General features: G+C 43.8%; 1 protein-coding gene across 1 annotated transcript in view; it reads left to right on the top strand.

Moving 5' to 3' along the window:
* KIF1B (kinesin family member 1B) overlaps positions 1–17,933 on the top strand; it is a 397,419-nt gene that overhangs the window by 359,835 nt on the left and 19,651 nt on the right. The window contains 6 exon segments of the mRNA XM_053691490.1: positions 2,812–2,957; positions 12,193–12,432; positions 12,690–12,761; positions 12,843–12,964; positions 13,047–13,196; positions 13,975–14,167. Of these exon segments, the coding sequence (XP_053547465.1) occupies positions 2,812–2,957; positions 12,193–12,432; positions 12,690–12,761; positions 12,843–12,964; positions 13,047–13,196; positions 13,975–14,167 (923 nt within the window).

The raw sequence follows: 17,933 nt of genomic DNA, 5'->3' as shown, positions 1-17,933 counted from the left end.
AACCATAATAGATTCCCTATTCATGAAGATTTTTCTGACAGAAGTCAGGAAATCAAAGATTATTGATACTTGTCTAGCCCTTCAGTCCTTTCTTCGGCCATCAGTGGCTCAGTGCATGGAGGTTATCGGGCTGATGGTGGCGGCAATGGATATCATCCCGTTTGCTCGGTTCCATCTCAGACCTCTGCAGCTAAGCATGCTCAGGCAATGGAACGGGGATTATGCAGACTTGTCTCCTCAGATAACTCTGGAGCAGGAGACAAGAGATTCTCTTCAATGGTGGTTGTCTCTGGATCATCTTTCCCAGAGAACCTGCTTTCGCAGACCGTCTTGGGTGATTGTGACAACAGACGCCAGCCTTCTAGGGTGGGGAGCAGTCTGGGGTTCCCTAAAGGCTCAGGGAGTGTGGACTCAGTCAGAGTCTGTTCTTCCTATAAACATCCTGGCACTGAGAGCGATCATCAATGCTCTTCTGGCCTGGCCTCAGTTAGCCTCGTCCAAGTTTATTAGGTTCCATTCGGACAACATAACTTCAGTATCCTACATCAATCATCAGGGAGGAACGAGGAGTTCCTTAGCGATGACAGAAGTAACCAAGATAATTCAGTGGGCGGAGGCCCATTCTTGCTACCTGTCAGCGATCCACATCCCAGGGGTGGACAACTGGGAGGCGGACTTTCTGAGCAGACAGACCTTTCATCCGGGGGAGTGTTCTCCAGCCTGATTCTCAAATGGGGTCAGCCGGAGTTGGATCTCATGGCATCTCGACAGAATGCCAAGCTCCCGAGATACGGTTCGAGGTCCAGGGACCCCCAGGCGGAACTGATAGATGCCCTGGCGGTTCCTTGGAACTTCATTCTAGCATACCTGTTTCCTCCGTTTTGCTTTTCTTCCTCGGGTAATTGCTCGAATCAAACATGAGAGGGCTTCGGTGATCCTCATAGCACCGGCCTGGCCTCACAGGATTTGGTATGCAGATCTGGTGGAGATGGCTTCTCTGCCACCTTGGAGACTTCTGTTGAGGAAGGACCTTCTGATTCAGGGGCCCTTCCTTCACCCATATCTAGTTTCTCTGAAGCTGACTGCTTGGAGATTGATCGCTTAATCTTATCCAAGCGGGGGTTTTCTGACTTGGTCATAGAGACCATGGTTCAGGCTCATAAACCTGTAACTAGGAGGATTTACCATAAGATTTGACGTAAATATCTCTATTTGTGTAAATCCAAGGGCTACTCATGGAGTAGAGTTAGGGTTCTTAGAATTTTGTCTTTTCTCCAAGAAGGTTTGGAGAAGGGTTTATCAACAAATTCCCTAAAGGGTCAAATTTCAGCTCTATCTATTTTATTTCACTAACATCTGGCGGATGTCCCAGATATACAATCCTTTTGTAAGGCCCTAGTTAGGATCAGGCCTGTGTTCAAACCAGTTACTCCTCCTTGGAGTCTTAATTTAGTTCTCAAAGTTCTTCAAGGGGCTCCGTTTGTGCCTATGCATTCCTTAGATATCAAGTTATTATCTTGGAAAGTTTTATTTCTTGTTGCTATTTCTTCAGCTCGAGGAGTATCAGAGCTCTTGGCTTTGCAGTACGTGTCTCCTTACCTTATTTTCCACTCAGATAAGGTAGTTTTACGGACTAAATTAGGTTTTCTTCCTAAAGTGGTTTCAGATAGAAACATTAATCAGGAGATTTCGTTCCTTCTTTGTGTCCTAATCCTCCTTCTCAGAAGGAACGTCTTCTGTACAATTGGACGTGGTCCGTGCCTTAAAGTTTTAATATTCAGGCGACTAAAGACTTTCGTCAGTCTTCTTCTTTGTTTGTAATTTTCTCTGGAAAATGTAAGGGTCAGACAGCTACGGCTACTTCTCTTTCTTCATATGAGACTACTGGAGAGCAGCCTCCTGAGAGGGTTACAGCTCATTCCACGAGGGCTGTTGCTTCCTCATGGGCATTCAAAAATGAAGCTTCTGAGGAACAGATTTGCAAGGCTGCAACTTGGTCCTCTCTTCATACTTTTTTTAAAAATTTTACAAATTTGACACTATTGCCTCGGCTGAGGCTGTTTTTGTGAGAAAGGTTCTTCGTGCAGTGGTGCCTTCCATTTAGGTTCCCTGTCTTGTCCCTCCCGTATCATCTGTGTACTCTAGCTTGGGTATTGAATCCCATTAGTAATTAAGATGATCCGTGGACTCATCGTGTCTTAAAAAAGAAAAGAAAATTTATGCTTACCTGATGATAAATGTATTTCTTTTTTGACAAGATGAGTCCACGGCCCGCCCTGTTCTTTTAGACAGGTTGTGGGTTATTGTAAACTTCAGACACCTCTGCACCTTGGCTTTTTCTTTCTCTTCCTAACTTCAGTCGAATGACTGGAGTGGGAGGGAAGGGAGGGGCTATTTAACAGCTCTGCTGTGGTGCTCTTTGCCTCCTCCTGCTGACCAGGAGGTGAATATCCCATTAGTAATTAAGATGATCCGTGGACTCATTGTGTCAAAAAAGAAATACATTTATCAGGTAAGCATAAATTTTCTTTTCAAGGAATTACATGTTCCCAATGTCAGTGACCTCAGCTTATGCAGATGCTGCAAGTTAATAATTAAATCTATACCATGCAACATGCAGGCTATAAGAACACGTGAGCTCTAAAGAAGACTCTCTCTATAATTCAAAACAAGTCAGCTGCTCTCCTCAAGTGATACACACACTGACATTTCCTTTCTGTATATTTCATTCCTTATGGTTTTACCACCCTTGATGACAGCACCAGGTTACTTTCAGGTATCATCTTCATGACCCTACTTTACTTTAATTAGGGATGCAACGGAGGAGACGAAAGATTCTGGACACTTCAGTGGCGTATGTCCGTGGGGAAGAGAACCTTGCTGGTTGGAGACCTCGGGGGGATAGCCTGATCCTGGAGCACCAGTGGGAACTGGAGAAGATGGAGCTTCTACACGAGGTATTAAAAAAAAGTTTGCAACTTCTTAGTCTATTTGTTACCATGACTTTGCAAATGTGCAAGCAAAAACTTTTTACACAATTATCCCTGCCCAACAGGTTCAATAAACCCTTCCACCAAACACATTATCCCTGCCCTCCAACATCAATAAACCCTGCCACCAAACAATTATCCCTGCCCTACAGCATCAATAAACCCTGATGGATATCCTGTAGAACAGAAAAAGAAGGCGCCACATAGAGCAGTATAGTCAAGTATAACGAGCAAACAGACGATTTTAAACTCACATGAGGAGCGGCACTCGTGATGCCAGAAACAGCAGGCCGGGACCTCTTAGTCGCCCAACAGACTCAATCGGCAGTATCCGCAGTCAGATCACATGGATGCGTCTCACCAATCAGAGGCGACAAACTCCCAACGCCTTCCAGTGGTAGTACCAATCAGCACGGCCGAATCAGGAGGTGTGTATGAGAAAGCCCCGCAATTACCTATGCCGACACACTTGCTAAAAAAACTCGGCAAAACAGTTGGCGGTGAAGGGTGGTCAAATGGAAGTGAACAAGGGAATAGAAAGCTAAAACACATTTATTAAAACATATAAAATATATAAAAAAAGTTTTATATGTTTTAATAAATTTGTTTTAGCTTTCTAATCCCTTGTTCACTTCCATTTGACCACCCTTCACCGCCAACTGTTTTGCCGAGTTTTTTTAGCAAGTGTGTCGGCATAGGTGATTGCGGGGCTTTCTCATACACACCTCCTGATTCGGCCGTGCTGATTGGTACTACCACTGGAAGGCGTTGGGAGTTTGTCGCCTCTGATCGGTGAGACGCATCCATGTAATCTGACTGCGGATACTGCTGATTGAGTCTGTCGGCGACTAAGAGTTCTCTGCCTGCTGTTTCTGGCACTACAAGGGCCGCTCCTCATGCGAGTTTAAAATTGTCTGTTTGTTTGTTCCGTTATACTTGACGATACTGCTCTATGTGGAGCCTTCTTTTTCTGTTCAACAGGATATCCATCTGACTTCATATTTTTGGGAGAGCTACCTTCAACTTGTTCGATTTGGATTCATTGCCGCAATCATTAGCGCACCTCCATAGGGTGTCACTAGCCCTACTCTTTATCAATAAACCCTGCACTAAACACATTATCCCTGCCCTCCAACATCAATAAACCCTGCCACCAAACACAATTATCCCTGCCCTACAGCATCAATAAACCCTGCACCAAACACATTATCCCTGCCCACCAGCATCAATAAACCCTGTCACCAAACAAATCCCTGCCCTCCAGAATTAATAGACCCTGCCACCAAACACAATTTTCTTTCATGTAATTGGCAAGAGTCCATGAGCTAGTGACGTATGGGATATACATTCCTACCAGGAAGGGCAAAGTTTCCCAAACCTCAAAATGCCTATAAATACACCCCCACCACACCCACAATTCAGTTTTACAAACTTTGCCTCCTATGGAGGTGGTGAAGTAAGTTTGTGCTAGATTTCTATGTTGATATGCGCTTCACAACATGCTGAAGCCCGGTTTCCTCTCAGAGTGCAGTGAATGACAGAGGGATGTGAAGGGAGTATTACCTATTGAATACAATGGTCATCCTAACGGGGATCTATTTCATAGGTTCTCTGTTATCGGTCGTAGAGATTCTTCTCCTACCTCCCTATATACTCTTATATACCATTACCTCTACTGATTCTTGTTTCAGTACTGGTTTGGCTATCTACTTTATGTAGATGAGTATCTTTTGGTAAGTAGGTTTTCTTTTATTTATGACACTCTCAGCTATGGTTTGGCACTTTATATGTAAAGTTCTAAATATATGTTTTATACTTATATTTGCCATGATTCAGGTTAATCAGTATATTTCCTTCTTACAGACTGTCAGATTCATTTTGGGAAATGCATATGAAAAAATTATTTCTTACCTGTAAATTTTTCAAATTGACTTTCTTTTCTAATTTGCGGGCTGTTAGGCTCGCGGGAGCGCAAAATGCTATAATTTATTGCGTCATTTTTGGTGCAAGACTTTTTTGGCGCGAGAATTACGTTTGTTGATGTTATGTCATCATTTCCGGCGTCTTAGTTGGCGCCAAGAGTTTTCACGTAGTTGCGTCATCTATGACGCTCGTGTTTGTTGCAGACGTTTTTGGCGCCAAATAATATTTTGTCAGTTGTGGGCGTCATACTTGGTGCCTGATTTTTGACATTATTTAAGTCCTTATTTCATTTTGCTTCTGCTTTCCAGAGGCTTATTCTGTTTGCATTTTTTCCCATTCCTGAAACTGTCATATAAAGAAATTGATAATTTTGCTTTATATGTTGTTTTTTCTATTACATATTGCAAGATATCTCAATCTGACCCTGTCTCAAAATCTACTTCTGGAATGCTGCTGCCGGATGTCGGTTCTACCAAAGTGCATTTGTTGTAAACTTGTGGTAACTGTTCCTTCGGCTGTGTTAGTTGTCATGATAAACTTTCAAACGCAAACAATATTTCCATTAGTAATAATCCATTACCTGTTGTTGTTCCTTCAACATCTAATGTTCAGGATATTCCTGTTAATGTGAGAGAATTTGTTTCTAATTCTATTCAGAAGGCCCTGTCTGTTATACCACCTTCTAATAAACGTAAAAGGTCTTTTAAAACTTCTCATAAATCTCATAAATTTTTAAATGACCGACAGCATTCTGATTTATCTATCTCTGATGAGGATCTATCTGGTTCAGAAGATTCTGCCTCAGATATTGACACTGACAAATCTTCATATTTATTTAAAATGGAGTATATCTGTTCTTTATTAAAAGGTGTTGATTGCATTAGATATGGAGGAGACTAGTCCTCTTGATATTAAAACCAGTAAACGTTTAAATTCGGTTTTTAAACCTCATGTAGTTATTCCAGAGGTTTTTCCAGTTCCTGATGCTATTTCAGATGTAATTTCTAGGGAATGGAATAGTCTGGGTACTTCATTTACTCCTTCTTCAAGGTTTAAGAAACTGTACCCTTTGCCGACTGATAGATTGGAGTTTTGGGAAAAGATCCCCAAAGTTGATGGGGCTATCTCTACTCTTGCAAAGGGTACTACTATTCCTACGGCAGATAGTACTTCTTTTAAAGATCCTTTAGATAGGAAACTTGAATCTTATCTAAGGAAGACTTATTTATGTTCAGGTCATCTTCTTAGGCCTGCTATTTCTCTGGCTGATGTTGCTGTGGCTTCAACTTTTTGGTTAGAAACTTTAGCGCAACAAGCACCAGATCCTAATGTGTATAGCATTGTTAAGCTAATTCAACATGCTAATAATTTCATTTGTGATGCCATTTTTTATATCATTAGAATTGATGTCAGGTATATGTCTTTAGCTATTTTAGCTAGAAGAGCTTTATGGCTTAAATCTTGGAATGCGGATATGACTTCTAAGTCAACGTTGCTATCTCTTTCTTTCCAAGGTAATAAATTATTTGGTTCTCAGTTGGATTCTATTATTTCAACTGTCACTGGGGGAAGGGAGCCTTTTTGCCTCAGGATAAAAAATTTAAGGGTAAATTTAGGGCTGCTAACCGTTTTCGTTCATTTCGTCAGAATAAGGAACAGAAACCTGACCCTTCCCCTAAAGGAACGGTTTCCAATTGGAAGCCTTCTCCAGTCTGGAATAAATCCAAGCCTTTTAGAAAATCAAAATCAGCCCCCAAGTCCGCATGAAGGTGCGGTCCTCATTCCAGCGCAGCTGGTAGGGGGCAGACTAAGATTTTACAAAGATGTTTGGATCAATTCAATCCAAAATCATTGGATCCAGAACATTGTTTCTCAAGGGTACAGAATAGGTTTCAGTTTCTTTCTCTCACGCATTCCAGTGAACCCAGTAAAGGCTCAGACTTTCCTGATGTGTGTTTCAGACCTGGAGTTATCCGGGGTAATTGTGCCAGTTCCCTTTCCGGAACGGGGTCTGGGGTGTTATTCAAATCTGTTCATTGTTCCAAAGAAAGAGAATTCTTTCAGACCAGTTCTGGATCTAAACATTTTGAATCGTTATGTAAGAATACCAACATTCAAGATGGTGACTATAAGGACTATTCTGCCTTTTGTTCAGCAAGGGCATTATATGTCCACAATAGACTTACTGGATGCATATCTTCATATTCCGATTCATCCAGATCACTATCAGTTTCTGAGATTCTCTTTTCTAGACAAGCATTACCAATTTGTTGCTCTTACAGCTCCAAGGATCTTTTCAAAGGTTCTTGGTGCCCTACTCTCTGTAATCAGAGAGCGGGGTATTGCAGTGTTTCCTTATTTGGACGATATCTTGGTACTTGCTCAGTCTTTACATTCTGCAGAATCTCACACAAATCAACTAGTGTTGTTTCTTCAAAGACATGGTTGGAGGATCAATTTACCAAAAAGTTCCTTGATTCCTCAGACAAGGGTAACCTTTTTAGGATTCCAAATAGATTCAGTATCCATGACTTTGTCTCTAACAGACAAAAGACGTCTGAAATTGGTTTCAGCTTGTCGGAACCTTCAGTCTCAGTCATTCCCTTCAGTAGCTATGTGCATGGAGGTTTTAGGTCTCATGACTGCAGCATCGGACGCGATCCCCTTTGCTCGTTTTTACGTGAGACCTGTTCAGCTTTGTATGCTGAGCCAATGGTGCAGGGATTATACAAAGATATCACAATTAATATCCTTAAATCCCAATATTCGACTATCTCTGACTTTGTGGTTAGATCACCATCGTTTAGTTCAGGGGGCCTCTTTTGTTCGTCCAACCTGGACTGTGATTACAACAGATGCAAGTCTTTCAGGTTGGGGAGCTGTCTGGGGATATCTGACAGCGCATGGGGTTTGGAAATCTCAAGAGGCGAGATTACCAATCAATATTTTGGAACTCTGTGCGATTCTCAGAGCTCTTCAGTTTTGGCCTCTTCTGAAGAGAGAACCGTTTATTTGTTTTCAGACAGACAATGTCACAACCGTGGCGTATGTCAATCATCAAGGTGGGACTCACAGTCCTCAAGCTTTGAAAGAAGTATCTCGGATACTTGGATGGGTGGAATCCAGCTCCTGTCTAATCTCTGCGGTCCATATCCCAGGTATAGACAATTGGGAAGCGGATTATCTCAGTCGCCAGACTTTACATCCAGGAGAATGGTCTCTTCACCCAGATGTGTTTCTTCAGATTGTTCAGATGTGGGGGCTTCCAGAAATAGATCTGATGGATTCTCATCTAAACAGGAAACTTCCCAGGTATCTGTCCAGGTCCAGGGATCCTCAGGCGGAAGCAGTGGATGCGTTGTCACTTCCTTGGAATTATCAACCTGCTTATGTCTTTCCGCCTCTAGTTCTTCTTCCAAGAGGGATTTCCAAAATCATAATGGAGCGTTCATTTGTACTGCTGGTGGCTCCAGCATGGTCACACAGGTTTTGGTATGCGGATCTTGTTTGGATGTCCAGTTGCCAACCTTGGCCACTTCCGTTAAGGCCAGACCTTCTATCTCAAGGCCCATTTTTTCATCAGGATCTCAAATCATTAAATTTGAAGGTATGGAGATTGAACGCTTAGTGCTTAGTCATAGAGGTTTCTCTGACTCAGTGATTAATACTATGTTGCAGGCTTGCAAATCTGTGTCTAGAAAGATTTATTACCGAGTTTGGAAGACTTACATTTCATGGTGTTCTTCTCATAAATTCTCTTGGCATTCTTTTAGAATTCCTAGAATTTTACAGTTTCTTCAGGATGGTTTGGATAAGGGTTTGTCTGCAAGTCCCTTGAAAGGACAAATCTCTGCTCTTTCTGTTCTGTTTCACAGAAAAATGGCTAATCTTCCTGCTATTCATTGCTTTGTATAGGCTTTGGTTCGTATCGAGCCTGTCATTAAGCCAATCTCTCCTCCTTGGAGTCTTAATTTGGTTTTGAGGGTTTTATAGGCTCCTCTGTTTGAGCCTATGCATTCTCTGGACATTAAATTACTTTCTTGGAAAGTATTGTTCCTTTTGGCCATCTCTTCTGCTAGAAGAGTTTCTGAATTATCTGCTCTTTCTTGTGAGTCTCCTTTTCTGATTTTTCATCAGGATAAGGCGGTTTTGCGGACTTGAAGCTACTAAAGATTTCAGAAAGACTTCTAGTCTATTTGTTATCTTTTCTGGTTCTAGGAAAGGTCAGAAGGCTTCTGCCATTTCTTTGGCGTCTTGGTTAAAGCTTTTGATTCATCATGCTTATTTGGAGTCGGGTAAATCCCCGCCTCAGAGGATTACGGCTCATTCTACTAGGTCATTTTCTACTTCCTGGGCTTTTAAGAATGAAGCTTCTGTTGATCAGATTTGCAAAGCAGCAACTTGGTCTTCTTTGCATACTTTTACTAAATTCTACGATTTTGATGTTTTCTTCAGAAGCAGTTTTTGGTAGAAAGGTACTTCAGGCAGCTGTTTCAGTTTGATTCTTCTGCTTATAATTTCAGTTTTTTTCATTATAAAGATTAAAACTTTTGATTTGGGTTGTGGATTCTTTTTTCAGCGGAATTGGCTGTCTTTATTTTTATCCCTCCCTCTCTAGTGACTCTTGCGTGGAAGTTCCACATCTTGGGTATTTGCTATCCTATACGTCACTAGCTCATGGACTCTTGCCAATTACATGAAAGAAAACATAATTTATGTAAGCACTTACCTGATAAATTAATTTCTTTCATATTGGCAAGATTCCATGAGGCCCACCCTTTTTATGGTGGTTATGATTTTTTTTTTGTATAAAGCACAATTATTCCAATTCCTTGTTGATGCTTTCGCTCCTTTCTTATCACCCCACTTCTTGGCTATTCGTTAAACTGAATTGTGGGTGTGGTGGGGGGTGTATTTATAGGTATTTTGAGGTTTGGGAAACTTTGCCCCTCCTGGTAGGAATGTATATCCCATACGTCACTAGCTCATGGACTCTTGCCAATATGAAAGAAATTAATTTATCTGGTAAGTTCTTACATAAATTATGTTATTCCTGCCCTTCAGCATTAATAAACCCTGCCACCAAACTAAATTATTCCTGCCCTACAGCATCAATAAACCCTGCATCAAACACATTATCCCTGCCCTTCAGCATCAATAAACCCTGCCACCAAACACATTATCCATGCCCTCCATCATCAATAAATCCTGCTACCAAACACAATTATCCCTGTCCTCCAGCATCAATAAACCTTGCCACCAAACACATTATCCCTGCCCCCCAGCATCAATAAACCCTGCCACCAAACACAATTATCCCTCCCCTCCAGCATCAATAAACCCTGCCACCAAACACAATTATCCCTCCCCTCCAGCATCAATAAACCCTGCCACAAAACACATAATCCCTGCCCGCCAGCATCAATAAACCCTGCCACCAAACACATTAACCCTGCCCCCCAGCATCAATAAACCCTGCCACCAAACACAATTATCCCTCCCCTCCAGAATCAATAAACCCTGCTACAAAACACATAATCCCTGCCCTCCAGCATCAATAAACCCTGCCACCAAACACATTTTCCCTTCCTTCCGGCATCAATAAACCCTGCTAACAAACACAATTATCCCTCCCCTCCAGCATCAATAAACCCTGCTACCAAACACAATTATCCCTGTCCTACAGCATCAATAAACCTTGCCACCAAACACATTATCCCTGCCCTCCAGCATCAAAAAACCCTGCCACCAAACACATTATCCCTACCCCCAGCAGTAATAAACCCTGCCACCAAACACAATTATCCCTGTCCTCCAGCATCAATAAACCCTGCCACCAAACACATTATCCCTACCCCCAGCAGTAATAAACCCTGCCACCAAACACAATTATCCCTGTCCTCCAGCATCAATAAACCCTGCCACAAACACATTATCCCTACCCCCAGCAGTAATGAACCCTGCCACCAAACACAATTATCCCTGTCCTCCAGCATCAATAAACCCTGCCACCAAACACAATTATCCAGCACCTAAGACATTTTTAACATCTAAGGTTCACCCCTCCCTAAAAAGTCTAAAATCCCCTGACACCAAAAAACAAACTGCACAATAAACAATTGTTACCAAAGTGATCATCAAGTGATTCCCGTCCTCAACAGTAGGGTTCTTGTTGGTTTGAAACTATTTTAGATTTCCTCCATTTTAGAGGATTTTTTTTTTAACTCTTTGGGGTAGATTTATTAAAGGCTAGGCGAACTCTGTATGTGCTTCACCTGTAACTGCGCCCCAGTTTGCCTCCGGGCAAGTGCACATGTGCGCCTGAATTTATAAAAGAAATAGATGTAATTTTGCGCATTTAGTAAAAGGTGAGCTGGGGAGTAATAATGATAAATTTCCCCTGTCGGAAAAAGCATTTACTCCCTATTTATCACAGTACATCCCTATAAATATTTACACCGCCATGTCTTGATTATGAAAAAAGCATTTTTAGGTATCTATTTTGCACATATTTATATTATATGTTTCCGTGCTGTTTTTGCCATATGTTGGTAATTTAAGATTGCCAAAATCAATATATATATATATATATATATATATATATATATACTGTGTGTGTATATATATATATATATATATATATATAAAACTATTGGTAGCCGTATGCGCCTGTGGAAGCGCAAATGTCTGGCAATAACAGTCTCTTCTTGGTGCCGAGCCTTTGAAAAATGAGTTAAAAGAAGAAAGTACTGCATCACAAGATGTAAAAGCATGTATGATAATGGTGTTCGCCTCAGCTTGTATGGCGAAATATACAACACGCAATTTAAGGAGAAATTTCAGTTCCCTATCAGCACAAAGCAATGATAAATAAGAAACTGGGTGTATTTGTTGGTCAGGCTGTGAAATTACGCCTATTACTAATGTATATTGGTGCACTCGGGAGCGCGCCCGTGCAGCTAGGCGAATGCAAGCGGAGTGCGAAGAAGTTTCTTTCAGATTTGCGCAATTATAGGCGCAGATTGCTTTAATAAACATGGCGATTGGTGCGTATGCATTATTTTGCCCGCAATTACAGGCAAATTGCGTTGATGAATCTACCCCTAAATATACACATACATGGCTGGATATTTAAGTTTCCAATAGTCCACTCGTCCTAGACTAGTAAGAAATAGCTTTGGATAAGTAAGAAATGTACACACCGCTTATTCAATACTGAGGTTATTTCTGAACACTTTCTATTGACTGGTCAGGTTATATGTTGTAACTTATCTCTCAGGTGGAGAAAACGCGGCACCTGTTGTTGCTGAGAGAAAAACTTGGTGACAGCATTCCCAAGTCACTAAGTGAATCCATCTCTCCAAGCCTTAGCAGTGGGACCCTCAGCACCTCCACGAGCATTTCCTCACAGATCTCTACCACCACCTATGAAAGTGCCATCACCCCAAGTGAAAGCAGTGGATACGACTCAACTGATGTTGAGAGCCTTGTGGATCGTGAAAAAGAGCTTGCCACCAAGGTGACACAAAAATCTATAGAAGCAGATGTTAGTTACTGTTGGAATGATGTTGTTCAGTGTGAGATTTATGCTTTTTTGTTGATCATGTGTTGATCACCTAGTATCTTGTGCCTATGTGTCAAACTATATATATGTGCTTCAGAGGATGTTATAAATCACCATTTGCAGCCTCTGATTGGAAGCTGGCTTTGTAGCACAAATCGGCTGCCATCTTTGCTTAAACAACAATATATATTCTCTCTCTACCTTATTTTCAGTGTTTACAACTCCTTACTCACACATTTAACCGTGAGCTGACCCAAGTGTGCAACAGTATCAGTGATTGTAAGGTATGTTTCACTGTCCCTGGCAGTGTGTTTTAAATTATATTACAACAATCTCTTTCTATGACTCGTGCTTTTTCATTGCAGCTGTCTGATATCTCCCCTATTGGGCGTGACCCCTCTGTATCCAGTTTTAGCAGCGCTACTCTTACGCCTTCCTCAACATGTCCATCACTAGCGGACTCCAGGTGCAGCTCTGTGGATCAGAAGTGAGAGTGAATCCTGCAATAATAATTTACGTTTAAAGTTACTGATCATAAAACTCCTCATAACAATTGTTCTGTGTTACAGGACCCCTGAAGCAAATTCTCGAGCCTCCAGCCCTTGTACAGAGTATGAACAATTCCACATAGTGCCCTGCATGGATAGCTCATTCCTGGCACGAGCTGGAAAGAATGAGTTCCTTAATCTTGTACCAGACATTGAAGAAATCAGACCAGGGTATGTACTTATCAGCAAAAGTCATACTTACAGTAATGTGACCTTATTCATGCACACGATTGGCTATATTACATAACTAGTGCAGCACTATAAGCCGTTCCAACTGTATGGCTACTCATCACTCATCACATGACATTTACCTGCATAATGTTATAGGATTGCCTATTGAAATTGATTTGCCTGTGAAGTATAGATAATCTTTGTGAGTCATTTCTTCTATTTTACCTCAGTTGACAAATTAATCTTAAATGGACGGTCCAGTCAAAATTAAATTTAATGATTCAGATAGGGCATGCAATTTAAACAACTTTCCAATTTACTTTTATCATCAAATTTGTTTTGTTCTCTTGGTATTCTTTGTTGAAAGCTAGACATAGGTAGGCTTTTATGCTAATTTCTAAGCCTTTGAAGGCCACCTCTTATCTCAGTGCATTTTGACAGTTTTTCCACAGCTAGACAGCGCTAGTTCATGTGCGCCATATTAATAACACTGTGCTCACTCCCATGGAGTTATTCATGAGTCAGTATTGATTGGATAAAATACAAGTCTGCAGACTGCACCCTTGTTTCAGTTCTTTTGACAGAGACTTAGATATATGTTGGTTATACAAAACTGGGGAATGGGTAATAAAGGGGTTACCTATCTTTTTAAACAACAAACATTCTTGAGTAGACTGTCCCTTCTAATATAAATAAACAACATCTGGGTTATTAAGACAGAGCTACCCAGACATCAAGCAAGAACATTCAAATATCAAATATGTCTCTGTGTCTTTAGATCTGTGGTGTCTAAGAAGGGTTACCTGAACTTCAAGGAGCCTCTGTCCCATTCATGGGTAAAACACTATGTGGTGGTGAGACGTCCCTATGTCTTCATCTACAATAGCGATAAGGACCCAGTGGAGAGGGGGCTAATTAACTTGTCCACTGCTCAAGTGGAGTACAGTGAAGACCAACAAGCTATGGTCAAGGTTAGTGTGACTTTCTGACCATTACTACATCGTCTTCATGCTCTTTGTTCATATGTCGTATTAAATTCTCCATCCATTCTCCAGCATCTTTACCCTTCCCCAGCGCACACTACACAGCATCTTTACCCTTCCCCAGCGCACTACACAGCATCTTTACCCTTCCCCAGCGCACTACACAGCATCTTTACCCTTCCCCAGCGCACTACACAGCATCTTTACCCTTCCCCAGCGCACACTACACAGCATCTTTACCCTTCCCCAGCGCACTACACAGCATCTTTACCCTTCCCCAGCGCACACTACACAGCATCTTTACCCTTCCCCAGCGCACTACACAGCATCTTTACCCTTCCCCAGCGCACACTACACAGCATCTTTACCCTTCCCCAACGCACACTACACAGCATCTTTACCCTTCCCCAGCGCACACTACACAGCATCTTTACCCTTCCCCAGCGCACACTACACAGCATCTTTACCCTTCCCCAGCGTACACTACACAGCATCTTTACCCTTCCCCAGCGCACACTACACAGCATCTTTACCCTTCCCCAGAGCACACTACACAGCATCTTTACCCTTCCCCAGAGCACACTACACAGCATCTTTACCCTTCCCCAGCACACTACACAGCATCTTTACCCTTCCCCAGCGCACACTACACAGCATCTTTACCCTTTCCCAGCGCACACTACACAGCATCTTTACCCTTCCCCAGCGCACACTACACAGCATCTTTACCCTTCCCCAGCGCACACTACACAGCATCTTTACCCTTCCCCAACGCACACTACACAGCATCTTTACCCTTCCCCAGCGCACACTAGACAGCATCTTTACCCTTCCCCAACGCACTACACAGCATCTTTACCCTTCCCCAGCGCACACTACACAGCATCTTTACCCTTCCCCAGCGCACACTACACAGCATCTTTACCCGTCCCCAGCGCACACTACACAGCATCTTTACCCTTCCCCAACGCACTACACAGCATCTTTACCCTTCCCCAGCGCACACTACACAGCATCTTTACCCTTCCCCAGCGCACACTACACAGCATCTTTACCCTTCCCCAGCGCACACTACACAGCATCTTTACCCTTCCCCAGTCCACACTACACAGCATCTTTACCCTTCCCCAGCGCACACTACACAGCATCTTTACCCTTCCCCAGCACACTACACAGCATCTTTACCCTTCCCCAGCGCACTACACAGCATCTTTACCCTTCCCCAGCGCACACTACACAGCATCTTTACCCTTCCCCAGCGCACTACACAGCATCTTTACCCTTCCCCAGCGCACACTACACAGCATCTTTACCCTTCCCCAGCGCACACTACACAGCATCTTTACCCTTTCCCAGCGCACACTACACAGCATCTTTACCCTTCCCCAGCGCACACTACACAGCATCTTTACCCTTCCCCAGCGCACTACACAGCATCTTTACCCTTCCCCAGCGCACACTACACAGCATCTTTACCCTTCCCCAGTGCACACTACACAGCATCTTTACCCTTCCCCAGCGCACACTACACAGCATCTTTACCCTTCCCCAGCGCACACTACACAGCATCTTTACCCTTCCCCAGCGCACACTACACAGCATCTTTACCCTTCCCCAGCGCGCACTACACAGCATCTTTACCCTTCCCCAGCGCGCACTACACAGCATCTTTACCCTTCCCCAGCGCACTACACAGCATCTTTACCCTTCCCCAGCGCACACTACACAGCATCTTTAACATTCCCCAGCGCACACTACACAGCATCTTTACCCTTCCCCAGCGCACACTACACAGCATCTTTACCCTTCCCCAGCGCACACTACACAGCATCTTTACCCTTCCCCAGCGCACACTACACAGCATCTTTACCCTTCCCCAGCGCACACTACACAGCATCTTTACCCTTCCCCAGCGCACACTACACAGCATCTTTACCCTTCCCCAGCGCACACTACACAGCATCTTTACCCTTTCCCAGCGTGCACTACACAGCATCTTTACCCTTCCCCAGCGCACTACACAGCATCTTTACCCTTCCCCAGCGCACACTACACAGCATCTTTAACATTCCCCAGCGCACACTACACAGCATCTTTACCCTTCCCCAGCGCACACTACACAGCATCTTTACCCTTCCCCAGCGCACTACACAGCATCTTTACCCTTCCCCAGCGCACACTACACAGCATCTTTACCCTTCCCCAACGCACTACACAGCATCTTTACCCTTCCCCAGCGCACACTACACAGCATCTTTACCCTTCCCCAGCGCACACTACACAGCATCTTTACCCTTCCCCAGCGCACACTACACAGCATCTTTACCCTTCCCCAGTCCACACTACACAGCATCTTTACCCTTCCCCAGCGCACACTACACAGCATCTTTACCCTTCCCCAGCACACTACACAGCATCTTTACCCTTCCCCAGCGCACACTACACAGCATCTTTACCCTTCCCCAGCGCACACTACACAGCATCTTTACCCTTCCCCAGCGCACACTACACAGCATCTTTACCCTTCCCCAGCGCACACTACACAGCATCTTTACCCTTCCCAGCGCACACTACACAGCATCTTTACCCTTCCCCAGCGCACACTACACAGCATCTTTACCCTTCCCCAGCGCACACTACACAGCATCTTTACCCTTCCCCAGCGCACACTACACAGCATCTTTACCCTTCCCCAGCGCACACTACACAGCATCTTTACCCTTCCCCAGCGCACACTACACAGCATCTTTACCCTTCCCCAGCGCACACTACACAGCATCTTTACCCTTTCCCAGCGCACACTACACAGCATCTTTACCCTTCCCCAGCGCACACTACACAGCATCTTTACCCTTCCCCAGCGTACACTACACAGCATCTTTACCCTTTCCCCAGCGCACACTACACAGCATCTTTACCCTTTCCCAGCGCACACTACACAGCATCTTTACCCTTCCCCAGCGCACACTACACAGCATCTTTACCCTTCCCCAGCGCACACTACACAGCATCTTTACCCTTCCCCAGCGCACACTACACAGCATCTTTACCCTTCCCCAGAGCACACTACACAGCATCTTTACCCTTCCCCAGAGCACACTACACAGCATCTTTACCCTTCCCCAGCACACTACACAGCATCTTTACCCTTCCCCAGCGCACACTACACAGCATCTTTACCCTTCCCCAGCGCACACTACACAGCATCTTTACCCTTCCCCAGCGCACACTACACAGCATTTTTACCCTTCCCCAGCGCACTACACAGCATCTTTACCCATCCCCAGCGCACACTACACAGCATCTTTACCCTTCCCCAGCGCACACTACACAGCATTTTTACCCTTCCCCAGCGCACTACACAGCATCTTTACCCATCCCCAGCGCACACTACACAGCATCTTTACCCTTCCCCAGCACACTACACAGCATCTTTACCCTTCCCCAGCGCACACTACACAGCATCTTTACCCTTCCCCAGCGCACACTACACAGCATCTTTACCCTTCCCCCAGCGCACACTACACAGCATTTTTACCCTTCCCCAACGCACTACACAGCATCTTTACCCATCCCCAGCGCACACTACACAGCATCTTTACTCTTCCCCAGAGCACACTACACAGCATCTTTACCCTTCCCCAGCGCACACTACACAGCATCTTTACCCTTCCCCAGCACACTACACAGCATCTTTACCCTTCCCCAGCGCACACTACACAGCATCTTTACCCTTTCCCAGCGCACACTACAC

The sequence above is a fragment of the Bombina bombina genome, chromosome 8 (assembly GCF_027579735.1).
Source record: "Bombina bombina isolate aBomBom1 chromosome 8, aBomBom1.pri, whole genome shotgun sequence".
In the NCBI taxonomy this organism is placed as follows: Eukaryota; Metazoa; Chordata; class Amphibia; order Anura; family Bombinatoridae; genus Bombina; species Bombina bombina.
Note: the sequence above shows the minus strand (reverse complement) of the source record. Positions and strands in the feature narration are given on the sequence as shown.